At 41.1% G+C, this 27652-nt stretch overlaps 1 protein-coding gene across 1 annotated transcript in view; it reads right to left on the reverse strand.

Annotated features, from left to right (window-relative positions):
- Positions 1-53: 53 nt before the first annotated feature.
- USP40 (ubiquitin specific peptidase 40) overlaps positions 54-27652 on the reverse strand; it is a 76004-nt gene continuing 48405 nt past the window's right edge. Inside the window, exons 18-32 of the mRNA XM_038748941.1 lie at positions 27256-27313; positions 26338-26391; positions 25110-25198; positions 20014-20100; positions 18982-19018; positions 15708-15772; positions 14864-14938; positions 14095-14218; positions 12067-12161; positions 8048-8166; positions 7496-7561; positions 5319-5529; positions 5015-5110; positions 3743-3837; positions 54-2544 (exon numbers count right to left, since the gene is read on the reverse strand). Coding sequence (XP_038604869.1) covers positions 2430-2544; positions 3743-3837; positions 5015-5110; positions 5319-5529; positions 7496-7561; positions 8048-8166; positions 12067-12161; positions 14095-14218; positions 14864-14938; positions 15708-15772; positions 18982-19018; positions 20014-20100; positions 25110-25198; positions 26338-26391; positions 27256-27313 — 1386 coding nt within the window. The 3' untranslated portion in view covers positions 54-2429. The remainder of the gene's footprint in view (positions 2545-3742; positions 3838-5014; positions 5111-5318; positions 5530-7495; positions 7562-8047; positions 8167-12066; positions 12162-14094; positions 14219-14863; positions 14939-15707; positions 15773-18981; positions 19019-20013; positions 20101-25109; positions 25199-26337; positions 26392-27255; positions 27314-27652) is intronic.

Below are 27652 nucleotides of genomic sequence, written 5' to 3' on the forward strand. Positions count from 1 at the left end.
TTTGGTCCGGTCCCCCAAATTTCTGCATTTGCCTACAAAAGACAAATGCAAAATTTCTTCATAGAAACCAGTTTTATTTAGTGTTTGAAGTACACTTGGAAAATAACAAAATCACAACTCTTCTCTCCAACCGAGCATGGAACAGCTACCAACGTATGGCAAAATCAAAATCATATTTTAAAACGGTATCATTCTTCTTCAACAAAATTTCTCAATTTGAACCCCCCGCCCCCCTAAATGAAAAGTCCTTAAGGGGAAACTCATTTGAAACAAGGAATTTAGTTTGGATATAGTGCGGTGTTTGCTACATTACCGTTTAAAGGCACATTCTAAAATATCGGATTGGTACTTTCTTTTTTTAAACGTACAAAGAGGTTCCAGGCTTCTCAAAAGCAACACTTTTCACATAAGATGAAATGAGTATTAAATATTAACTTGGATATGTGTATAGGAAGAAGCTTAAAATGTCAGTTACAGTACATCTGAATATAACAAAGCGGTTTGGAACCAGAGGAACGTTTACCCATTCTCTGGTTATTAAATCAAAATGTTTATTAGGAATAATATGTAAAGACTGTTCCTTATGCAAACAAAAGCCCTTATAAGAGTTCCTATAAAGATAGTTTAGGGAAAGTTTAAAGACATGATCAATCTACAGTCCTTAATACAAACTTCAAACTGCAGTTCCTGACATCTCACCATATTGGACAAACGTTTACAGAAACTTCGGCCTCTGACTTGAATATATTTGGGTAGCAAAGGAGGAGAGATAAAAGTGGGGAAGAAAGTAAAGAGAATTCTTCCTCTTCTAAAGCACTTAATAAAAATGCTATTAATAATCTTTTTCATTCCCTACTGTTATGAGTTTTTCAAGTCATTTTTCCCATTCTTTTATATGAAAAAAGAGCAATTTGCATTTCCTTGGCTTGTGCTTAGTCAACCGTAAATGTCTTTGCAAACAAAACATCCCAATAAACATTCCTCTCAGAACATGTGAAAATATGAGCTTCTATGATGACAAAATTCTGATGAGTATTTTGGTTAATTTGCTATAAAAAAATGATCTTTGCCAGAGAAGATACACGATCAACTCAGTTAGCTACAGGAAGTACTGAAAAGCCTCCTCTGATGGGTAACGAAGCTGAGAAATTTACTATTTTCCATTTCTAAGAAATGTGTTCCAAAGTTCCAATTTGAAACAGGCTTGTGTGCCATTTTCAGATGAGCTCCTTCAATCCTCGGAATGAATAAACTTGTGACAACGCAATATCATATTTTATTAAAAGTTTGGGGGTGCATTTCAGGCAGAAAAAAGGTCTCTGAATTTTGCCCAAGTTCTATAGCTATCCTTTTAAATAAAAAAAGTTTTTGATGATGTTTGAAGTTCCAAGAAAAGACCTATATTTAACTTGGTTCATTTCCCCTCCTTTAACACAGGCTTCTGAAGAACTAATACAATACTCATCTGAGGTCCAGATTACCCAACTATCTAAACCGTGAATAAATGATAAGCTTATCTGGGTTATCACACTCCTCTTGTAATATGTTGGATAACAAAATGTGAAGGCAGAATATATCACCTGGATTCCTGTATCTGCAAACCCGAAGCCAACAGGACGGCTAGAAGATTCAACCTCCTGACTTCATTTCAGATTTTAGGCACATTTGATTCTTTATTCTCTGCTGACCAGAGTAAATTTTTGCAAAGTGATTTCAGCTTGCACTTATTTTTTATTTTGCCTCCTGACTGATGGCTAAAAAGAGCACTGCTTTCTAATAGCCAATGGGAGCTACTGCTTTACCATAGTTCAATATAACCACTTTAACAGGTAGAAAAGATGATGGAGAAAAATATCAAAACAAGGCACGATAAGGACCATTAAGCTGCACTTTCTTGAAGGTGTCACCTTGGCAGGCTTAGAGCTGCTCAGGCTGCAGCCTGGGGCATTGATGGAAAGAAAAAAAAAACCAAGACGGTGCCTCAAAACTGATATTAAAATGATAAATTCCTCAGATTTAACAAGTCATTTGAACGAGCATTCAATCAGCTGTTTAGGAATGCAAAACTAAAGAGGTCAGGATTTCTTACAAAAATGGCATCCTTAAGTGAAGCAGGTCAACCACTGTAATGATGCTGCAGCGTCAGATTTATACATGTATGACATTTCCCTAAATACTCGTCACATGTTACCTGCATATAGTTTCTGATTGATAAAGTGCATTTGCCTCACCTGAGGGGAAGACTCATATTGCCTGAGGATCCAGCAATCTACCAAGAGAAAATTCAGGAGATGTCTGCAGTCCTCCGTCAGCTATTGCATTTGTTTCATTAGGAGCCCTCAAGAAAGCATGTCCTTTCAATGGGATTCCATCCTAACTCGTTATCACGCTCATAAAACCGGCCTAGCCAGCAAAACAGCCATCAGATGCTATCTGAATACCCCCACGTTGATAGAAAGAGTGGCTTCGGGTTTGTTGGGTCGAACGGGCTCCTCCCGTATGTCGGAGAATATATCGCTGTTCTGTAAGCGAGCAGCTTGCTGGCTAGAAGAGAAAAAGATCATTATTCTGGAGCTCTGACATTTGTCTTACTTGACTTCCAGATGACTCGATTCTAAATTGGCCCTCTCTTCGCGACTCGGTTCGTCGCCTTTAACTTCCTTTAACAAATGACACCCGCTTTGAATTCCTCATTGGAAATGAAATTAGGGCAATTCCACAAAAGGAAGGATATTACACCATTCATTGATAGAACAGTCGTTTACGAGAATACTATTAGTGGGAGTGAGAGCTGACAGGCAAAAATGGTGCTTTTTCTGCCCTTCGAGGCTCCTTTGAACACAAAGTGCGGCTTCTGGAATGGCTCAATTAAAATCTCGATTAATTTCTCTCGAAGGACATACTCACTGCCTGTCCACCTGTTACTCTTTGAACCCATTGCTCACTTTAAGCAGTCCTTCCAACTGGCCTTCTCCCATCCAACCTCTTTTTTTATGGTATTTTTTAAGTGCTTTCTATGTGCCAGGCACTGTACTAAGCACTAGGATAGATATTAGCTAATCGGGAAGACTACTTCCTGCTTCAGTCAGTGTAAAAAAAAAAGCCAGCGCCTTAGCAGCCTTTGGAGAGGAAGGGGGCCCATGTCCTCAGAACCTGCAAGCTGCCACCCTGCTGATCATGCTCTCTACTCTCTGATCTGCGAGTTTCTCAAACTCCTGCAGAGAACTGTTTTATGACATCAGGATAAGGATTTAGTGAGTTATGAAATGAGCATCATGTTCAAACGACATCTAAAGAGCACTTGTAGATGTAGGCCTTCGTTATATCAACCAATGTTCTCGTCTTGTCTTATTGCCGTCGAGTCGTTTCCAACTCATAGCAATTCCATGGACACATCTATCCCAGGACACCCCACCTCCACCTGCAACTGTTCTGTTAGTGTATCCATAGAGATTGCAATGTACCAAAAATTCCCTCTGCCACCTTCAGACAACACCACACATTTCATTCAGGAATATCAAAATAGTTGCTATTAAGGACTATCTCTATTTTATAGATTTTTATACTGGGACTATTAGATCAATCGGACAGGTTGAAATTTGAAACTCAAGAATGATGAAAATTTCCACAAATTAACAAACCAGTGCTGGGGAGAAAAAGGACCACAGGGTTACTGTCTAGTCACCTTCTATACATCTGTGGATGATCATAGGAGAATATCAATCCAAACTACTAAGAATACCTTTTCCTTTTTCCCAGAGTGAGCTGCTGTAGTTTCTTCTTGCCCAAATCATCTCGTGTTGTACTGAAGTCTCTATCGTCATCAAGGAGGAGGTTCTGGTTTACAAAATAATTACAAATATTTCTCATTTAAGGCATTATCACTTAAACTACTGTCCATCTTATTAACAGAAAAATCAATTCTCCAGAGGGCTCTACATTTAACTATTTGGGGAAATTCAAAATGACCCTAAGACAGCATTACTCTCTTAGCAAGTATTTACTGAGAATCTACCAGGTGGTAAGCACTCTTACAGGCACTTTAGAAATTTACAGAGAAATAAGACTTAGTCCCGAGTTTAAAGTATCACAAGATAATGTGATCATATAATTAGACAAAAGTGCTGGGACTAGAATAAAGATGCAGAACAAACTCATCATTCATACCCAATCACTGTTCATTGAACCAAGAAGAATAAGAATAGTAATTCTGGTTTTGGTTAAGTGCTTCCTATGTGCCAAGCACTGTACTAAGCACTAGGGTAGAGACAAGATAAACAGTTCCCACATGGGGCTCACAGTTTCAGTAGGAAGAACAGATAAGTGACTCGCCCAAAGTTACACAGCAAACAAGTGGGAGACACGAGATTGGAACCCAGGCCTTCTGACTCCCAGACTCATGTTCTTTCCACTAGGACACACAGCTATCCAATCAGAAACTCCTCCACTGCAAAGTCTTTTAAAGTTTGGAGTAACCAATCCATACACTGAAAGAACTCAAATTAAGTTAATGATCAGGGGAAGGCAGATTTTAAAATCCAAATTGTAATTAACTGGCCACCATGTCACCTAAAAAGACAAATTGAAATTTCCTAGCTTTTGACATATAATTATTTTTGCCTTGCATTACCCTTAGTATTTTCCACTGGCTTAAATATGCCCCAGTCTTATAAAATGTTTATTAATATGTTCTTTCTTCTGCTGGCCTAAAGCTTGTTCCATGTTGAGGATAAAGTGTGCTGATTGCAATGTGCAATTACTGGGCTCATATTCCAAAAATCCCTTAAGAAAGACTTCCTGAAAAAGAAGGTTATCTGAGCTTTAACACATTCCCTGCCCATAATCAAATTCTATTTATAGGAAAAGAGAGAAAATTAGCTTGGAATTTAGGCACTGCAATGATCTTAAACAGCTTTAAGTTGTTCAGTGCTTATTTTCAAAAGGGATTTCAAACCAGTGCATTAAACATATTATAACTTCCTGGGAAACATGAAGTTTGCTTTTCACTCTTTACCTTAACGCCAATAACATCTCCATCCTTCAAGTGATAAGGAGCTGTCTGCAAATTTTCCAGTTTTTTCTTCCTTTTCTTCTTGGAAACCTGCTGAGTCTGCACAAAATTCCAATTATCAAAGTGCTTAGAAGAATACAAAGGTCCAAATATCTAAAGTCTAAACCACCTCTTACTAAAATGATTAATGGTGGCGAAATAAAACTTTCTGGGAATGCAGAGATCATCATTTATGATGATGATGATCTCTGCATTTCATCAAGGCCCTTCTATTTTAGCTTGATGTATGCAATTTCTCAGATCTTACCCAGTTATTTATCTGCATCCACTCAAACTTCTCGGGAAAGTATTTGGCAATTTCAATTTTCTCCACAGGAAGAGAGTAGTAATTAGCAACTTGTTGAGTCAGTGAGGATGCTGTGCATTCTTTGGAGATGTCCCATGCCAAATCCACAGGCAAGCAGTACTCTCTCTCATGAGGTATGCTCATCTGGACCCTCAGTAGTAAGTCCCTGGAGCTGTAAAAAGCACCACAAACAAGTTCTACAAAGTAAAATTCAATAATTCCTGCCTCTATATCCAGGAGCTGCTTAAACCAGAGCTAAATTATGAAAATTATGAAAAATTATGGGTCATTCCTACCAAGAACACTTCTAACTTTATATGAGGAAGGGAGCGGTAGGTATCAATATCCCCATTTCACAGGTGAGGAAACTGAGACTCAGGCTAATAAACTTACCCGATGTTATATAGCAGGTGAGGGGCAGAGTTGGGACTGCAAACTGGGTGGTCTGATTCCTATAACCACAATTTTTCTACTAGATGTGTTTTCCTCATATTCCAATAAAAAGGTCCAAAGCTCCCCATTTCACCATTACTCTTCAAAAATACTGAAGTTGGGCCCTGCTTTTCACTCAGAGTTGTTATAAAGCAAAATTAAAGCCAACAGAAGCAGCATGACCTAGTGGATAGAACACGGGGCTGCGAGTCAGAAAGACCTGGGTTATAATTCCGGCTCTGCCATATGTCTGCCATGTGACCTTGGGCAAGTCACTTCACTTCTCTGGACCTCCGCTGCCTCATCAGTAAAATGGAGATTATAACTGTGAGCCCCATGTGGAACATGGACTGTGTCCAACCTGATTAGCTTGTATCTAACTCGGTGTTTAGCACAGTGCCTGGCACATAGTGAGCACTTAAATACCATAAAAATTTTTTTAAAAGTATGAGTTACTTAAAAATTATATACCAAGCCAAATAATTTCTGAGGGAATGTAAGTCTACCTGGGGTTACACATGTTACATTCTTCCTCTCTCTCACTCTCAACAGGAGTGCTCTAGACTGTAAACTCACTGTGGGCAAGGAATGTGCCTACCAACTGCCACACTGTACTCTCCCAAGCACTTAGTACAGTGCTCTGCATACAGTAAGTGCTCAATAAATGCCACTGATTTATTGATTACAGAAAGCAGCCTGGCCTAGTGGAAAGAACATAGGGCTGGGAGACAGAGGACCTGGGTTCTAATCCCGTCTCCACCACGAACCTGCTGTGTGAGCTTGGGCAAGTCACTTAACTTCTCTGTGACTCAGTTTCCTCATCTTTAAGGTGAAGATTAAAACTGTGAGGCCCCTTGTGGGATAGGGAATGTGCTCAACCTGATTAGCCAGTATATACCCCAGCGCTTAGAACAGTTCTTGCCACATAGTAAGCACTTAACAAATACCACAGTTATTATATTATTACACAATATCTCTGTGGTAGGACACAAATCACAGCGCTTACCAGGCTACACCCCAATTTCAGAGAGCACTAAAAAGGAGCGGGGAACAATTATCTTCATTCATTCATTCAATCATATTTATTGGGCGCACACTGGGTGCAAAGCACAGCACCTGGGAGAGTAAAATACAAAAACAAACAGACACATTCCCTGCCTACAATGAGCTGACAGTCTAGAGGGGGAGGTCATCAGCACTTAGAAGTGATTTCCTAGGCGTAAATGGACAATAAGCAGTTTTAGATGAGGAATATCTATAAGGGAGGGAGAAAGAATTGGAAGGAAAGGGCTTTGCCACCTCTGCTGCTACAGAGGAAGTAGTGTCTTACTACAATGCCTAGCACATAGTAAGCACTTAACAAAAAACATTTAACAAAAAAGGGCCAGGGGGAGAAGAGAGTTCATTATTTCTTATTTTCAAATATTCATAATTGAAGAAAATGTACTCCGGAGATACTAAACAATAGTTAAGAATCTATTAGAAAATAGACTGGTAGAGGAAGAAAATGTCAAAAGGCACTGCACGAAGAAAGATACAATATGCACTACACAATGGCATTAGGGTGTTTTTCTGTTTCTCTGCTTGCTTCTTGTAATACCCCACAGCCTCCACCCAAAGCACCTCTCAGCGATAAGGGATAAAAAATATGAGCTCTTATCCCACCTCTTCCAAACCTCCCTCACAGAAATAATTCCAATTCTTACCCAAGATTCTCTTTCTTTTGAAGAAGCTCTAGACAAACTTCCACTCTCTCACCTAGTTTATATTCCCTGAAAACAAAGAGAAATGAAAGAGTTTGTTACTACCGCATGATGTTCTATTAGAATTTTTGTTTTTTTATTTTGATTTCAACCTATCCCTCACTTCACAGAACACATTTGCCCTTGGATCTGTGACCTATGGGCATTTGATATTCACCCCACCCTCAACCCCACAACATTACATACATATTTTAAAATGATATATTATATATTACTTATTTATTTATACAAATGTCTGTTTCCCCCTCTACAGTATAAGCTTATTATGGGCAGAGAACATGTCTTTTAATTCTACTGTACTGTACTCTCCCAACCGCTTAGTACGGTGTTCTGCACATAGTAAGCATTCAATAGACACCACGGATTGAACAAAAAATAGACTGTTCTTTGTTACTCTTGGAATGAATTCTATCGCGTGTCCAGTGATCCATCCCACAAACTAATACTGCAGACCAGCCAAAGACTGAAGGGGGATGAGTTGACTTAGACACCTACTTGAGTGGTTGTTGGTTGTTTCGTAAAAGCTTGCCTGGATGCTTCCTTTCCATTTTCCAAGCTCGAAGGAAGAGAGGGGATGGGATGCTGACCTCCAGGAAAGATGGCAAGGTCAAAGCCTGCAAGAGAAACAAACATTTCTTTAAAGACTTCACAAAGCACTCTGGAAAACACCACGATGTGTCACATGGAGTGAAATCCAGTTGAAGGAGCCTTACGTCACAGTACATTTTTTATGAAGAAATAAGCTACCCCCTAATCACGAATCTACCATTTGGACTCGAGATAAACCTGGTCATTTGCTGGAAATTTTTTGTTTAACCTCAAACCACATTATCTGGATCCAACCATTTCTTCTAACTGTGGAGTCCAATTGGTGACTGAAGACTTGAAAATCAAATTAGAATGGAGGAAGAAACCATTTCAGAGAATAAAAACAAAACGCATAAACTAAACCAAATCAGCTAGCTGTACTTGAAATAAGGGGGCAATGCTTCTAGGGTATTTGAGAAGCCGAGACTTGTGTCAGCAGAGCCTCAACTGATTACTTTTGGGGCACATGGAAGACGGCAGGAGTCACCGAGAATCGGTTAGGGACCCCACTGGTTTACATCTTTAGAAAAGGGGAAAGGGATATCGACTTATCTCATTATTGACCCCCCGGCACTCAGTTCTACCATAATGCATGTGCTTATTTCACATTTTGGCTAGAAGGCTGGAATTAGGGAGTGACTGTTTAGAAACAGTGAGACACAATGCTGGAAGAAAAAGGTCTGTGCACATGCACATGGATGCATGTGTGCATGCCAACGGTGTAGGAGACGGCTAGTAGTAGAACTTGAGTCCACTTAACCCACGGTTTTGGCAAATCATTTTTTGAAATCTTCTGTGGTAAGTGATAGATCATGTAGAAAAGGGAGAAGCAGTAAGGTAATCTATTTAGATTTCGCTGACTAGCTGAGAAAGCATGGTTCAGATTGCCTACACAGCTTAGTTTGCAGGGCTGTCTCCAAGGATAATCATCAGCGGCTTATAATCAACCTGGGGATACACATTAAATAGAATCCTAAAAAGACTGTAAGCTCGTTGTGGGCAGGGAACGTGTATGCCAACTCTTTTGTATTGTACCCTCCCAAGTGCTTAGGAGCACAGTCATTAGAACAGTGCTTGGCACATAGTAAGAGCTTAACGAGCACCACAATTATTATTACTATTAGTAAGCACCTAATAAATATCATTGATTGAAAATATGATTGACTGGTTTTTAAAAAAATAATCACTTCTGGGACTGATTCTAGTTAATAACTCTCTGAGGACCTGCACGAAGGAAACAAGAATAGGCTCATTAGATGTTTAATGACGCTACACTGGATGAAGGGGTCAACTCTTCGGAAGACAGAAACAGAATTCAAAATGACCTGGACATGCTAGAAAAATATTCCTTGACAAGTTACAGGATTAAGGAAAGATTGGTTAAGCATAAATTCAGTTCGACCCCCCTCCCCTGACTGGGGTTATAGCTGCCATTAAGTTGAATATGATTCAGCAAAGTTGTGTCATTATTTTTTTAAAATAGTCAATATGCTATTGGGAGGTATCCGCAAGAGTATGCCATACAAGAGGTAGGAAGTCAACCTTCTACTAAATTATATTAACTCAAAGAGTATGGTCTCCTGTTTTGATCACTGCTCTTGAAAAGAAGTGAAGAGAAACCAGAGAGTAACTGGAGAGAAATTGTAAAGTGGCCAGCAGGACAAAAATAGGTAAACAAAGAGGTTGTCAGCTCTAGAGAACGAAGGGCTAACGGGCGGTTTAATAATCACCTTGCATATGAAGGATCTTGATGAGGATAATACTGACAAGTTATTAATCCCCACATCCTCCACACAAACCTAACCAGAGGAAATGGGTTGAAAGTAAAGCAGAAGAAATGTTTGTTCTGTAGAGTGAAGGGCTTCTTCATTATTGCGGTGATAATTCCTGGGGACAGGCTTCCAAGGGAGGTGGAAGTCTCCATCCCTGAATATCTTTCATAGGCCCTCATCTCTCCTGGAGGATTTGGCCACTCACTTGCCTGGATTTTTGGATTCCCATTCATCAGTTAAATAAAAGGAGTGCTTGAAATATGTTACTTTATGTTGGCAAAAAGGGTAAGCATTCCTGAAAGCCAGAAGACATAGGACTAGCTGAAAAAGGATAAAAATGCTTCATCAATTTTTTTAACCGAATTCAGATTCTTCTCGACCACATATTTCCATTCACTACTTTTGAATAGTTTTCTGGAAGGCTAGAAATTTGGTTAAGATGAAACTGTCATGTCTTTATTCACTTTATTTTAACTGATTTACTGTATCACAAAACTGAAGTCATCACAATTGACACTGAAGGTGGCTGTACTTTCTCTTTGTTTGTGTGTGTGTGCGTGACATTTTTGTTATGTTCTGCTCTACTGCTGTATTTTCGCTACCTTTGGATGTGCATGTGACATCTACCTTTGGATGTGCATGTGACATTTTTGTTACGTTCTACTCTACTGTGAGTAGCACACACGCTGTGGACATGAGTTAATTACTGAAAACCACAATATTCACGATGAGAACAGTTCGTTTAAACAAAAATGGCTGGATAGTTAGTCTTTATCCATACCAATGGCCGAGCAGTCTCAAGGATTTAACAATGTGATTCAAGCAGTGTGGGCCTAGTTGGAAAGAACAGGGATGTGCTAGTCAGAGGACCTGGGTCCTAATCCTGGCTCTGCCACTTACCTGCTGTGTGACTTTGGGAAAATCATTTATTTTTTCTGTGCCTCAGTTTCCTAATCTGTAAAATGGGGAATAACAGCGTGGCTCAGTGGAAAGAGCCTGGGCTTGGGAGCCAGAGATCATGGGTTCTAATCCGGGCTCCACCACTTGTCAGCTGTGTGACACTGGGCAAGTCACTTAACTTCTCTATGCCTCAGTTCCCTCATTAAAATGAGGATTAAGACTGTGAGCCCCATGTGGGATAACCTGATCACCTTGTATCTAACTCCCAGTGCTTAGAACAGTGCTTCGCACATAGTAAGCACTTAACAAATACCATCATTATTATTAATACCTGTTCTCCCTCCTCTCTAGGTAGTCGGCCCTATGTGTGTCTATCTGATGATCCTGTATCTACCCCAGGGCTCAGTACGGTGCTTAAAGCATAACACGTGCCTCACAAGAACTACATTTATTATTAATGATGAACATTCTTTTACTTAATTATTTATCTACTTACAATAATTTTTCTGCTTTCTTCAGTTCAATATATGAGGACTGCTTTTACAGCTTAGCACCATAAGCCTGTCCTCACAGGATTTGGAAGCTTCAGTGTGGCCTGGTGAAAAGAGCACAGGCTCGGGAGTCAGAGGCCCTGCGTTCTAATCTTGGCTCTACCGTGTGATGCTTCTCTGTTCCTCAGTTTCCTCATTTGTTCTCCCTCCTACTTAGACTGTGAGCCCCATGTGGGACAGGGACAGCATCCAACCTGATTAATCTGCATCTACGCCGGCACTTAGAACAGTGCTGGACATACTGTAAGCACTTAAATACTACAGTTATTATGCTATTAATAACATAGACATGCTCCTTATGGAACATAAAAAATACATATACAATGCAGGGATGGAGAGTGAAGGCTTTGTGTGGTAACTGGTGTTTTCCTTGTACTTTTTTGGTGCTTGAAAAAGAAACAGTGAGGACTACTGACTACTGAAGACTACTGAGGTTCGATTCCCAAATGATAGGGCAGCATGCCTGTCACAGCTAGGGATACACGCAAGGTACAATGGTATTTAGAGAGAAACAAATACTGGAGAAATGTCGGAGTCACATGCCCACATAGCCTGTTGGTACTTACCACTGAACATGGCATATAACAAAAGCCATATCACAACAAACTGGAGTCGAAGGAAAAGGAAATAAAAGAATATATTAATATCTCACTTAAAGAAGAACTAGAACTCTACTTAAATGTGACCAGGAAAACAATCTGACCTGAATCTTCAGATCTTCTAAGGAGGCCTCTTGGGAGATTTCAAGATCCCCAATGTAGCGGAGTGACACTTCACTCTGGACGACCGCTGGACCATCTTAAATGGAACAGAATATGTACGAATGAGTAAAAACACTGTGTTTATAACTTTAATACTAAGAAATGACACCATGAGATGCTATTTAATTTTTAATAATAATAATGGTAGTCGTTAAGCGCTTACTTGTGCCAGGCACTATACTAAGGGCTGGGGTGGATACAAGTGAATCGGGCTGGACACAGTCCCTGTCCCATGTAAGCCCGTCTCAATCCCCATTTTGCAGGTGAGGTAACTGAGGACCAGAGAAGTAAAGTGACTTTCCCAAGGTCACAGGGCAGACAAGTGGCGGAGCTGGGATCAGAACCCATGTCCTTTGACTCTGAGGCCCGTGCTCTATTCACTACACCATGATGCTTCATTTTTTGACTTTGTGGATATCACACCTGGATTAGCTACCGATCATTCTAAAATCCTCTTTGATAAAACATTTTCACCGAAATTAGCCTAAGTTTAGCTCTTGCAAGTTGAGGAATACACTGATTTAATTTAATATGGAAGGTTTCAAGTGGAAGGGCCCATTTCTCTGAGTCCAAGAAGATCCTGACCACAAACTGAACCTTTTTGTTTTTGGAAATAAGTTTATTCCCGGTCAGTATTCCCCCTAATGTTTTTAGTGACTGCCTGACCAGAAGATAGGTTGTGAAGCTCGATTGTGCCTACAGGCTTGGTATAAGGGGGAAGGAAGGTTTAAGGATTGGCAGTTCCCTACTTGCAGAAACCTGTGTTGACACTATAACAGCTTCTTCGTTCTGGAATAATGAAGGCTTATAATAGCTTAAGCAGTATTCCCTGGCACATAGATACATGCACTCACCCTAGTACTACTAGGATGTAGCACCTGGAAGCTGCTTCATCTCTTTTTTTTATGGCATCTGGTAAGCACTTACTATGTACCAAGCACTGTACTAAGCGTTGGGGTGGATACAGAGAAGCAGCATGGCGTAGCGGATAGAGCATGGCCCTGGGAGTCAGAAGGTCATGGGTTCTAATCCCGGCTGTGTGACTTTTGGCAAGTCACTTCACTTCTCCGTGCATCAGTAAAATGGGGATGAGACTGTGAACCACTTGATTGTGATTGTGACACGAGATTGTGTGACAATCTTGCGTGATTGCGTGACAATCTTGACATGAGATTGTGTCTCCAACTTGATTTGCTTGTATTCACCCCAGCACTTACTATTGTGCCTGGCACATAACGAAGTGCTTAACAAATACCATTATCATTATTATTACTAACTTATCAGGTTGGACACAGTCCCTGTCCCACATGAGTTCTCCGTCTTAATCCCCATTTTACAGACGAGGTAATGAGGCCCAGTGAAATGACTTGCCCATGGTCACGGGGCATACAAATGGCAGAGCCAGAATTAGAACCCAGGTCCTTCTGACTCCTAGGCCCACATGCTACTGGCTAGGCTTCACATCTATGTGGTTTAGAAGGAAGCTCGATCACAAAATATAGAGCATTTTCACTCATCTTTAAAAAAAAAAAACGTGACTGAAGTAGTTATTTTGGGCTTTCCGTATTCAAGAGGACTAGAGTTCCTTTCCTGCCAAGAACCCATTCTGCAACTATCTGGGCTTCTTAAAATTGCCCATTTTGCCCCTATAAATAATAGTAATAATAATGATTGCATTCATTAAGCATTTACTATGTGCCAAGCACTGCTCTAAGCACTGGGGTAGATACAAGGTAATCAGGTTGTCCCAGGTGGGGCTCACAGTCTTCATCCCCATTTTACAGATGAGGTAACTAAGGCACAGAAAAGATAAGTGACTTGCCCAAGGTCACAAGGCAGACAAGTGGCAGAGCCGAGATTAGAACCCACGTCCCCTGACTCCCAAGTCCGTACTCTTGCCACTAGGCCACACTGCTTCCACCACTCTCGGTGATGTTTCTGTTGCTGCAATTAATTATCTAAGTGCTCACCTCCAGTTGGGGTAACTCGCAGAGTCCCCGTTGGGCACGCAATGCCATTTTCTTGTTCTCGTACGTTTGCTTGTGGAGAGTGGGCAAAAGGCTGGTACCACCAGAGAAGCACTTTAAGGAAACCCTGAAGAGACAGAAAAAACATTAACTTTCCTCCCCACTATGATGTTGCAGAAATACAAATTAGCTGGCACCTTCACTTTTATGGAAAAGGAACGCATACACAAAATGCCTACTTCATTTACTTAACCTATTTTTTTTTTAGGACTGATGAACTGTGCTTTATATACGCCGCCCTCCCTAACCCTTTTTATTGTCCAGAGGAGGGAGTTAAAAAGCAACCCTGACAAAGCCCTCAATTTCCTCTTTTCCCACTCCCTTCTGTGTCGCCCTGATTTGCCCCCTTCATTCACCCTCCCACCCTTCAGCCCATAGCACTTAGATACACATCCGTAATTTATTTATTTTAATATCTGTCTCCCCGTCTAAGACTACAAGCTCTTTTTGGGCAGGGAATGTGTCTACCAACTCTGTTATACTGTTATATTGTACTCACCTAAGCGCTAAGTACAGGGCTCTGTACAGAGTAAGCACTCATTAAATACAATTGATTGATAACCAGTTTGTCATAGGCTGGACCTAAACAGAGACTTCTGTAGTTAATTTGAAATTTGGCTAATTTTCCATATAGAAATGAAGTAAGAAACCAACTAGCCTTGAAGGCTTTAAACTACCAACTTCATTAGATTAAGTCAAAATAAGACGTTACCATGGGTGGAAGCTTCCCTTCAGTTAGGACCAAAGTATCGCCCGTGCATATTTCAAGATCTTTCAGAGTGGCATTCTGAAAACACAGAACATATTTTTTAGTGGAATAACAAAAAAAAAACCGAACAACGCTTTCTTTACCCCATGAGCAAAATCAAACACCACAGTTGGTTAACTAAAGGGGTCTCAAATAAAAAAAAAAATGACTCAATCCTCTTGTTCACAGACATAGCCAATCAATGGGAGCGCATACCAAGCATAAACCCCAAAAAAGAAGTTAAGTGGCTTGTTCAAGGTCACACAGCACAGCTGGAACTAACTTTCATATCTCGACTCCCAAACTCACACCCTAGTCATTCTCTATTTTTTTTTTAAATCTAATATAGTGCAAAGCTGAACATGAGATGGAACACTTGATTTTTTTTTTAAAAAAAACCAGTCATTAGAGATTAGCAAAACACTACCTTTCTTGAAAGCAGTTTTCATTAACCAACATACCAACCAACTTCTAAGCTTTATGGTATTATTGTCTATAGGGGACACTCCCTTTTTACTTTTAGTAATTCCTTTAATCCATTTGAATTTCTTTTTAATTGCCAGCAAGCAAATTTTGCTAGCTCTTCATAAACACACCAAGGTTAACTGATGCCTTGCAAGCACTAGTAGCTTAAAAGAAGCACATTACCCATGCTAAAAGTGCCTTCTATTTTTACAGAAATTTTTATTAGCTGGTTTTCTTTTAGAGCCAGTTTAATTATATTCCCTGATTAGGTCTTGGGGTCCCTGCTAATTCACAAGGCTGTTTCCGAGGCAACGAATTTTGGAATAAAAGTGAAATGTCTTACTTCCTCACTTAATGCTTCTCCCGCTTCATAACACCAATCCATTTTTCTCAAATGCCAAGTGTCACCTACAAGAAAATAAAAATCAGGGCTCTGAAAATATTCTGACGAGAAATAAGACGGACTATGTAGTCCATCAAGAGAATACACTGTCAGGAAGGAGAGGACTGATTCAGGGGCAAATTGACTTTTGGGAAGTGCATTATTTATTTAAGCTTTTAGGATGCATTTAAAGTAAAAAGGGTGACTTGAAAATGCTTATAGCCTTCTCCAAAATGACGGCATCCATTCTACCACAGCTCTTGTTGTCAATATGCTCTTTGGGTTAGCATGTTTTCAGGGAAGTAGGGAACAGCATTCAACAGGGCAAGCCTATCTGAGCTCAGCATACTGTTTTTTCAATCAGTGGTATTTATTGAGTGCTTACTGTATGCACGGCATTGTACTAAGTGCATTGGAGTGTAAAATGTAGTTGGTAAACCTGATCCCTGGGTATCAAGTACTAAGAGATATATAACAATATAACAGACACATTCCCTGCCGAAAATGAGCTTGCAGCCTCTAGAGACAGACATTAATATAAACAAATAAATTACAGATATGTACATAAATGCTATGGGACTGGGAGGGAGGATGAATAAAGGGGGCAAGTCAGGGCGATGCAGAAGGGAGTGGGAGAAGAGGAAAGGAGGGCTTAATCAGGGAAGGCCTCCTGGAGGAGATGTGCCTTCAGTAAAGCTTTGAAGGTGTGGGAATAATTGTCTGGAGGATATGAGGAGAGAGGGCATTCTGGGCCAGAGAAAAGATGTGGGCAAGAGGTTGGCAGTGAGATAGATGAGATCAAGGTACAGTGGGAAGGTTGGCCTTAAAGGGAGTGAAGTGGGCAAGCTGGGTTGGAGTAGGAGAGTAACGAGGTGAAGAAAGAGGGGCAAGGGGTAAGAGGAGGAAATGCTAGACAGCAGCAAGGGAGAGAGATCAGTGTTGGAGATGTAGATTGGGGAATCATCTGCATAGAAGTTGTAGTTGAAGCCATGGGAGTGAGTGAGTTCTCCAAGGGAGTGGGTGTAGAGGGAGAGTAGAAGAGGAACCATAATTGAGCACTGAGGGCCTCCCACAGGTAGAGGAGGAGCCCAGGAAAAAGACTGAGCATGAGCGACCAGAGAAACAGGGGGAGACCAGGAGAGGACAGTGCCAGTGAGGGCGAGGTCTGATAATGTTTCCAGGAGAAGTGGGTGGTCGACAGTGACAAAGGCAGCTGAGAAGCCGTGGAGGATTAGGATGGAATAGAGGCCACTGGATTTGGCAAAAAGGAGATCACTGGTGACCTTTGAGAGAGTGGTTTCAGTGAAGGGGACCGAAGCCAGATTGGCTGGGAAAAGCTAACTGGAGGAGATATTATTTTAGTAGTGCTTTGGAACTGGGGTACGTTGTGGTCTGTCAGATAAAAAGCGGGAGGGAGTACCCTGCAGAAGGGTGGGAAGAGCAAGGGTCACTGGCGAGAGAGAGATGAGAGTAAGGCACATTGAGGAGGCTGGTTTCAGAGGAGCGAAGCGTTCGAGTTGGGTTGTAGGAATCATAGCGAGCATAGGTAAGAGGAAGAGAGCCGATTGAGTGTCTTAAAGTCAATGGTGAGGAGCTTCTCCTTGAGGGGGAGATACATGCAGAACCATTTTCATAAAAATGATAAGGAGCGAAGTGAAGTATGGAATGGGCAAGGAGGTCAGCAAGGAAATCAATGCAGAAGTTAAGGTGGGAGATGACTTAATCGTTAGAAATTGTCTGTAGTGTCAGAAGCAGTGACTTGTTATTTGCATGTTCCGGGACATAAGGTTCTGCAATTACACAACCATCACCTTAAAGGGGAGCTGTATGCATCCCGCTTGCTTTTCCCCAGGAGAAATAGGCCCGTTATCAACTGCAATATTTATTTTTTTCAGTTACAATGCAAGTTTAATTTCATCTTACTCTATGTTTGGGTGAGCACATATATGAATCTTTAAAACTTAAGTTTCCTTTTCATTTCAGGTTATGATTTATGCCACAGGTTAGTGACTTGTAGCAAAGTAGATGACCTGATTTAAGAAAATAAAATCAAAGAATCTCTTGAGAAATTACAAGGAACATGTGCAAATTAGGGCTTTTTTTTCCCCTAGGGCTCATAGGTACAACAGCTAAGCGCTGTTTCAAATTTTGGTTTAGATGGTACACTCACTCAACTTTAAAGTAGTTGCAGTTTCTAATTTACAACGCAAACTAGCAAACACGAGGTCCACGATATACATATTTACTCACATAACTGCCACACTTTGCATATTTTTAGAGGGGTGAGGCTATTACATGTGAACATATAAGAATTGAACCTTGCAATAAGGGAATACGGAAAAAATAAAAGGAGAAGAAAAGGAGGTGAGAAGGAACAGAGAAGTAAGAGGGAACTTGAGATTCCACGTCTTACTTCTACCATCTTTTCCAAGTGCTGCGAACAATAGATACTCAATTAATTAACCCTCTTTCTTCACCTCTTCCTACAATGGAGCTTCCTAGATGAAACTCCCCTTCCCCAGCATGAACTGATTCTGCTGTGTTATCATGAAGCGGGGTGGTTTAGTGAAAAGAGCACCGCCCTGGGAGTCAGAGAACCTGGGTTCCAATTCCAGTGCAGCCTCTTGGCTTCTGGGTGACCTTGGGCAAGTGACATAACCTCTCTGTTTCCTCATCTTTAAAATGGGGAGTAAATATCAGTTCTTGCTCCTCCTTAGATTGTGAGCTCCATGTGTAACAGGGACAGAACACCGTACTACGCGTTTGGGAGAGTATAATACAACAGAGTTGGAAAACACAATCCCTGCCCACAACGAGTCTAAATGCTTGGCATGTAGTTAGTGCTTAACAAATACCACAACTACTATTATTTTTTTCTTGCCCCAGAATGTGTTATCTCTGTGTTTTCACCTCAAAAATCTCAGTGAAGATAATTATGATGCAATTATGTGAGTAAACATGTAAGTTTGATATGTTGTAATATATTTGATATACTGGCATATAGAGAGCGCTCAAGTACCATAACCTTCTAGACTGTGAGCCCACTGTTGGGTAGGGACTGTCTCTGTTGAAAACTTGTACTTCCCAAGCGCTTAGTACAGTGCTCTGCACACAGTAAGCGCTCAATAAATATGATTGATTGATAACAGGTACTATAATTACATTCACCTAAACTTATGAAGAATTTACATTAAGGAAGGGTTTGGACACAATTACAACGATCCATTCAACTAACCTGGTAAACCAGATTTCTCCAGCATAACTTTTAAGCACTGTAATACAGAAATAAAAAATCAGTTTCAACACTAAATATAGACAAACTTTGACAGGACAGAGGGATCATCCCAGGAAGCATAGCAACGTTGGTCCTGCAAAGTCGAAATGCAGCGCACATTCATGAAAGCCACGAAACTGCCCTTAGAAACACCCCCTGAGGACTGGAGTGTTCACAGATCACCAAAGATGTAAGCATGTGAGGTGGGGTCAGGTATTTGGGTCAGGTGCATGTCTTACAGTCTGGAGGCTTGGTCAGACCCCCAGAATTTCTAGGCATGTGTAGAGTGCTAGCTCTCCGAGTTAGTATAAAGAGGCAACTGATCTTAATAAGATAGCCACCAAAATGACTCTTGGCTATTAACCATGTTTCCCCGCTCTGTTTAGTACTGGCAATTTGGCAGCGCCTTTATTCTCTATCATGAGGTATTTATTTTCATCATATGTTCTTTTGGTGCAAAAGATTTCACCTGCAATTCCATTTATAGGGCTTCATTTTCGGGATTTCATCCATAAAAGGATACCCTGTGTGATGCTGAAAATGGGAAGCTACGCTCTACCGTCTACAGGCAACTTATCATATTTAATTGGATTATATTCCCACCATATTAACCATTGCAAATGGTCATTTTTCTCTCCAGTCAGTAACACTTTGAGTTTCCAGTAATTATATATAGCATTGATTCAAGGAAAAAAAATATTCATATATTTTTAATTATGGAATTATCTAACACAATTCTCACAACTTTTTACATTTTAAAAAGCATTTAAAGAACTGGAGACTAGAACTCCAGGTCCACTTCTCCTTACTGAAGCACTTTGGTATATTTTACTCTCCCAAGCATTTAGTACAGTGCTCTGCACATAGTAAGCGCTCAATAAATACCACTGACTGATTGACCGATTCAGCAAATGGCAGGCAACATTCTCATAGGGATGAGGGCTACGGCACTTCAAACAGAATAAGGGGTTTTTGAGCAGTTTCATTACTTACATCTTTTACAGATATCGTTTCTTCCACTATGATCTCCATTTCTGTCCCAGACTGTAGATCACTCCCAACAGCAAAATACAAGAACAGCTAGAGAAGGAATAGCAGGGTAAGTTAGAGAGGACAAAAGGCACACAGTAGATAAACTAACTATGAAAAACGCACAAATATATTATTATTTTATTCAAAATCTTAGGAGTAAAGCCAACATTACCAGGGTGAATACAAGGTTACTTTGGAGATTTTTACAAAATAGATTAACGTGTCATAATCACAGAGAAGCAGCGTCGCTCAGTGGAAAGATCCCAGGCTTTGGAGTCAGAAGTCATGGGTTCAAATTCTACCTCTGTCAATTGTCAGCTGTGTGACTTTGGGCAAGTCACTTCACTTCTCTGTGCCTCAGTTACCTCAACTGTAAAACGAGGATTAAGACTGTGAGCCCCACATGGGACAACCTGATAATCTTGGAAGGCCCAGTGCTTAGAACAGTGCTTGGCACATAGTAAGCACTTAATAAATGCCACCACCATCATCATCAAAAGTATATGCTGAGTGTCTTACTATATGCAGAGTACTGCAATTAGGCTCTTGGAAAATGTTCAAAATAAGTAAAAGGCACGATTCCTCCCTACAAAGATCTTGCACTCTAATGGAGGAGATAATAGCTCTAAAACTAGCATGGCCTAGTGGATAGAGCCGGGGCCTGGGTTCTAATTCTGCCCCTGGCCCTTGCCTACTGGGTAACCTCGGGTAAATCAATCACTTAACTTTTCCATGCCTCAGTTCCTTCAACTACAAAATGGGGATTTGATTCCTGTTTTCCCTCCTATTTAGACTGTGAGCCCTATATGGAACCTGATGATCTTGTTAGCCCTGTATTTAAAACAGTGTTTGGCACATAGTAAGCACTGAACAAAAGCCATCATTATTTATTCTATAATGATGAATAGGCAACACTTTAAAGTGAAAGAACAGACATTAACTTTCAGTAATTTCTAAAATAACATTCCCTTTTTACAGTGAAATAATTCATTGTCAATATATTTTCCTCTTTAAAAGACAACCATATGATGTTAAAGAACACAACACAGTTACTATACAGAAACATCAATCAACTGCATTTATCGAGTGCTCACTATGTGCAGAGTACTGTACTAAATGCTTGGGATAGTAAATACAGGAGAATTAGCAGACACATTCCCTACCCATAACGAGCTTACAGACTAGAAGGGGAAGACGGACAATAAGAGGAATAAATAAGTAATTTATAATATATAATTTAAGGACATGTACATAAGTGCTGTGGGGTTGGGGAGAATATCAACTGTCCAAAGGTCACAGATTGAGTTGCACAGATGACGCAGAAGGGACAGAGAGCCAGGAAAAAGAAGGCTTAATCTGGGAAGGCCTCTTGGAGGAGATTCATTCATTCAATCGTCTATATTGTGTGCTTACTTTGTGCAGAGCACTGTACTAAGTGCTTGGGAAGTACAGGTTGGCGACATATAGAGACGGTCCCTACCCAACAACGGGCTCACAGTCTAGAAGGGGGAGACAGACAATAAAACAAAACATGTGGACAGGTGTCAAGTCCATGAGATGTGACCTTCATAATACCTTGAAGGTGGAGAGAGTGGTGGACTGGCACATATGGAGGGGGAGGGAATTCCAGGCTAGCAGGATGATGAGGGAAAAGGAAAGCAGCGATATAGATCGATCGGGAAACAGTGAGTAAGATGGTGCTAGAGGAGCAGGGTATGCGGTTTGGGCTGGCTGATTAGTAGATTAGTGAATTGAGGTACGATGGGGTGAACTGACTGAGTGCTTTAAAGCCAATGGTAAGGAGCTTCTGTTTGGTGAAGAAGTGGATGGGCAGCTATTGGAGGTTCTTAAGGAGTGGGGAGACATGAACTGAACTTTTTGTTGGTAAACGATTTGTGCAGCAGAGTGAAGTATGAGTAGGGAGAGACAGGAGGCAGGGAAGTCAGTGAGGAGGCAGATGTAGTAGCAAGACTCAATAGGATAAGTGCTTGGATCAGCACGGTGGTAGTTTGGATGGACAGGAAAGGGCAGATTTTAGCAACGTTGTGAAGGTAGAACTGACAGGATTTGGAGACAGGCTGAATACATGGGTGGAATGAGAGATGAGTCAAGGACAAAGCCAAGGTTATGGACCAAACTATCGGTCTGTTAATCACATGCAACTTCTGGGTCACTCAGTCCTGATGATCTCATGAACCTCCTCCCTCTTCTTCCACTGCTTCCCAACTCGCAGTGTCCCGGATCAATTTGAAAAATGGTCCTGCGAGCAAGCTAAACCCTTTCCCACCTCATACTGGAAGCAGCAGGAACAAAGGCGAAAAAGTCCTTTCTCCCTTCTCTCCACAGTTTGGCCTGGGTTGTGAAGCCGCCTCAGTGAGAAATCAGTCAGAGGAACTCCCTTACCCCCAAAGGTAAACATCTGTTAGGCTAAGGCAGCTGAAGGGTGGCAAGGGAGGGAAGGGAGGTGATTTGGGACAAGAGAGTCGGCCTCCATCTCTGATTAAATCATGGTGGGTGTTTCCCTCCTCCTAACAATGGCTGATAAATGGGCATATTGACTAAAGTCTCTAGTAAAAATTTCTCAGTTTGACTACTGAGTGTGTTTCAACTCCAGTGTTCCACGACCAAAGTGCTGTCTCAATCCTGTTGACCTCCCTCTTCCCAACAGTCACCCTACCCACCTTCAAAACCTTATTGAAGGCACATTTCCTCTAAAAGGCCTTCCCTGCCTAAACCCTCATTTCCTCTTCTCCCACTCCCTTCTGTCACCCTTGCACTTGGATTTGCTCGCTTTGTTCACCCATCCCTCAGCCCCACTGCAATTATGTATATATCCGTAATTTACTGATTTATATTAATGTCTGTCTGTCTCACCCTCTAATAATGATAATAATAATACTAATGGCATTTGTTGAGTGCTTACTATGTGCAAAGCACTGTTCTAAGCGCTGGGGGGGATACAAGGTGATCAAGTTGTGCCACGTGGGGCTCACAGTCTTAATCTCCATTTCACAGATGAGGTAACTGAGGCTCAGAGAAGTTAAGTGACTTGCCCAAGGTCACACAGCAGACATGTGGCGGAGTCAGGATTCGAACCCATGACCTCTGACTCCAAAGCCCGGGCTATTTCCACTGAGCCATGTTGCTTCTCTAGACTGTAAGCTTGTTGTGGGCAGGGAAAGGGTCTACCAATTCTTGTTACACTCTCCCAATCAGTACAGAGCTCTGCACTCAGTAGGCACTCAATAAATATGATTGATTGATTCACCACCACTCCTGGATCCCTTCCTTATCCCACTAATAACTTCGCCTCACCTCTTCCCTGCTGCCCTCCCAGCTATCTCCACATCCTCTGAGAGGGTGACACTGGAGCTGCTGAGAGAGGAGCTCGGAGAAGGAGCTAGGAGAAGAGCACAGGATGGCACTTTGAAGCCAGAGATAGGGTAGATGGATTTAGATTTAACACAGGCTAAACAAACATCATTAAAAAGGGTGTTGCCTTGGTGACTTTACAAAGCAAATATTGACAGAACTTTCAAGAAGGAAGGAGGAAAAAAAACACCCTATTATCTTAAAGAGTAGTAGACCTAAAGTCATTTACACCAAGTTCCAATATACAGGGGGTTGCAAGCAAATATTGACAGAACTTTCAAGAAGGAAGGAGGAAAAAAAAAACCCTATTATCTTAAAGAATAGTAGACCTAAAGTCATTTACACCAAGTTCCAATATAGAGGGGGTTGCATTCTTAAGGAAAACCCGCGTGGTAATGCCCACACATACCCAATGTCACACCACATAGTTTCTTCTGATACCACCTTGGGCACACTGACAGATGGGTGTTATCAGAAGCAGCAGAGTCTATGGCATAAGAGCATGGGGCCATCAAGCGCTCAGTACAGTGCTCTGCACATAGTAAGCGCTCAATAAATACGATTGATGATGGGGCCTGGGAGTCAGAAGGACCTGGGTTCTAATCCCAGCTCTGTCACTTGTCTGCAGGGTGTCCTTGGGGAAATCACTACACTTCTCTGGGCCTCAGTTACCTCATCTGTAAAATGGGGATTATGACTGTGAGCCCCATGTTGGACAGGGACCGTGCCCAACCTGAGAACCTTGTACCTACTCCAGTTTTTCGTAGAGGGCCTGGCACATAGTAAGTGCTTAGTAAGTGCCACGTGCCTGCTGTGGGACCTTGGACAAGTCATTTAATTTCTCTGTGCCTCAGTCACCTCATCAGTAAAATGGGGAAAGTGCCCCATGTATGACAGGGACTATTAAGATAGTGCCCCATGTATGACAGGGACTGTATCCAACCTGATTACCTTGCATCTGCCCCAGTGTTTAGTACAGAGCCTGGCACATAGTAAGCGCTTAACAAATGCCACAATTATCATTATTATTATTATTATTACTACTCTGCTGCCTGGATCATTTTTCTACAAAATTCTTCAGTCCCTGTTTCCCCACTCCTCAGGAACCTCCAGTGGAGAAGCAGCGTGGCTCAGTGGAAAGAGCATGGGCTTGGGAGTCAGAGGTCATGGGTTCAAATCCTGACTCCACCACTGGTCAGCAGTGTGACTTTGGGCAAGTCACCTCACTTCTCTGTGCCTCAGTTACCTCATCTGTAAAATGGGGATTAAGACTGTGAGCCCCCCGTGAGACAATCTGATCACCTTGTAACCTCCCCAGCGCTTAGAACGGTGCTTTGCACATAGTAAGCGCTTAATAAATGCCATTATTATTATTACCATAAAAAAATAAAATTAAAAAAAGAACATAGCCTAACTCTATCACCACTGTCTACTCACATCATGGAGTGAAAACACTCCTTATAGCCCAAATGACTACATAGATGAAATTATTTTGGACCTGAGTGACATTCCAAAAACTTGCATATCAACCAACTTCTTTTCTCTCATGCAAATAACTGAAATTTTAATCAGGAAAACTCAATATGTTATCACCAAAATGACAAAATGAGAGGGCAAGAAATGTTTGTTTTGAATGATTGTCTATTTTGGTGGAAAACAGAAAAGCAGGTGCTTTTCTGTCTTACCTGAGTGGAAGTAGGGGCTTTCCCAAGACACAATCCTAACACATCTCCCAGCTTCAGGTTTGCTTCTTTGATTGTGAAATCATCTGGCACTATAAAGAAATGTGAACAAAAAATATTATTCAACTTTGGGATAACCAGAGCTATCCCCCACAGTCTTCTTTAAAACTACAAGAATAGCTAGGCCTAGTGGAAAGAGCAAGGGCATGGAAGTCAGATGACCTGAGATCCAATCTCAGTTCTGCCGCTTGTCTGCTGTGAGACCTTGGGCAAGCCACTTAACTTCTCTGTGTCTCAATTTCCTCATCTGTAAAATGATGATTGGACCGTGTCCAATCTGATTATCTTCCATCTACCCCAGCATTTACTACAGTCCTTGACACATAATAAGTCCTTAACAAATACCATTAAAGAAAAAAAACCTAGGAAGGTGGACTCAATATAACAAAAAAGACAACTGCCACTCTGGTGGATGAAAAGTATTCTGAGTAGAGACGTTCAGAAAGAGTACTGGAAATGTCCTTGTTCAAAATAATCTTTGTTTTACCAGCTACCAACACTGTTGCAGTGTATTTTCCTAAACACTAAATACAGTGCTCTGTACACAGTAAGTGCTCAATAAGTACTACTGACTGATTTACGGAGTTCCTCAACTATTGTCTAAGGAATCAATTATAGAAGATAACTGAGGAGAGATGGTGTAACTTCAACTTCTCCTACCTTATCTCCCTGATTACCTATTACAACCCATTCCACACACTTCGATTTTCTAAGGCCAACCTTACTCACTGTACCTCGATCTTGTCTATTTTGCCACTGACCCCTCACCCATATCCTGCTTCTGGCCTGGAACGCCATCCCTCTTCACATCGACAGATATTCAATCTCTCCACCTTCGAAGTCTTATTAAAAGCACATCTCCTCCAAGAGGCCTTCCCCTACTACACCCTCATTTCCTCTTCTCCCACCCTTCTGCATTGCCCTTGCACTTGGATTTGCACCCCATATTCACCCCTCCCTCAGTCCCACAGCACTTTGTGTACATATCTGTACTTTATTTATATTACTGTCTGTTTCACCAGCTAGTCTCTAAACTCGTTATTGGCAGGGATTATACCCACCATGTTGGTTGTACTGTACTCTCCCAAGTGCTCAGAACAGTGCTCTGCACATACTAAGCACTCAATAAATAAGAATGATTGATTAATTCTTATAGTTTTGAAAGGCTTACCGGGAGGAAGAAGCTTTCCTTTTTTGTTAATTGGCCTCAAACAGCTATTATCAGCTACAAAAAAAAAGAAAGAAAAGACAATAGGTTGGTGAACTGAAAGAAGTAAATCACATGAAGAAGTTTCAAGGCTGCTAGTTAATAGTAAGCTTCAATCCATTATGACAAAATAATAGTAATAATTACAGTATTTGTTAAGCACTTACTACGTGCCAGGCACTGTATTATGGGCTGGGGTGGATACAAACAAATCGGGTTGGACACAGTTCCTGTCCCATGTGGAGCTCACAGCCCCGATCTCCATTTTACAGATAAGGTAACTGAGACCCAGAGAACTGAAGTGAATTGCCCAAGGTCACACAATAGACAAATGCAGGAGCCAGAATTAGAATCCATGACCTTCTGACTCCCAAGCTCGTGCTCTGTCCACTACGACATGCTGCTTCATATCCCTTTGGGCTTTTTCCACACACACTGGCCCTGGACAGCTCTGCCACTGAGAAGCCTCTTTCTGTGAGCACCTATACAAGACGGGAGAAAACGCACCCTCCACTCCTTGCCTTTTAATTGTGATCAGCCTCAACAACTCCCACAGAATCAATAAAATAGTCACTTCCTTAAAAAAGGTAGATGACTTGGAATACTATTCAGTGGGAAGCAAGTGTTTCTATCATTTCAGAATTGTTGTCACTCACACTTGAAGTGCAAGCTTCCTAATCTTAGAGAGTAAGCTCTTTGAAGTCAGGGACTAAGTCTTATCCTCATCATTATGTTCCAGTGCACAGAAATTGCTACTGATGATGATCCACAGTAGAGAGAGAAATTACATTTCCTTTCCTTCAGAGCGTTGTTGTTTGGCTCTTTCTCTAATCCACAATTGTTAATAAAGGTTCCAGATAGGACTTCAAAATAAATATTTACCTAGGTCTTCTGGTAGTTGCAATTCTGTTATAGCTTTAATTCGAATATCCAACATCACCTATGCCAGAAACAAAAAAGGACAAATTTATTAATGACTCGCAGGAGAAAGAGGTTGTAGAAGGGAGGGTCAGGAAAGTCAGGACATCACCTCTAATTCTTGATCCATGATATGACTTTGGCTCTAGAAATTATAAATACTATTCAGTTTTTAAATTATGGCCTTGAAGAACCAGTATTATAATATGTTTAAACAGCCACTTTCCTTCCTCTCAATCATTTCTCCTCATCTTGTTGGCTGAAGAGAGAACTAGATCTAATGAAACATATCATAACATTGTTCAGAACAGAATTATTTTATTCAGCCCAAGATCAGGACTATACCACCTGTCATGAAACA

This window comes from Tachyglossus aculeatus, chromosome 7 (genome assembly GCF_015852505.1).
Source record: "Tachyglossus aculeatus isolate mTacAcu1 chromosome 7, mTacAcu1.pri, whole genome shotgun sequence".
Lineage (NCBI taxonomy): Eukaryota > Metazoa > Chordata > Mammalia > Monotremata > Tachyglossidae > Tachyglossus > Tachyglossus aculeatus.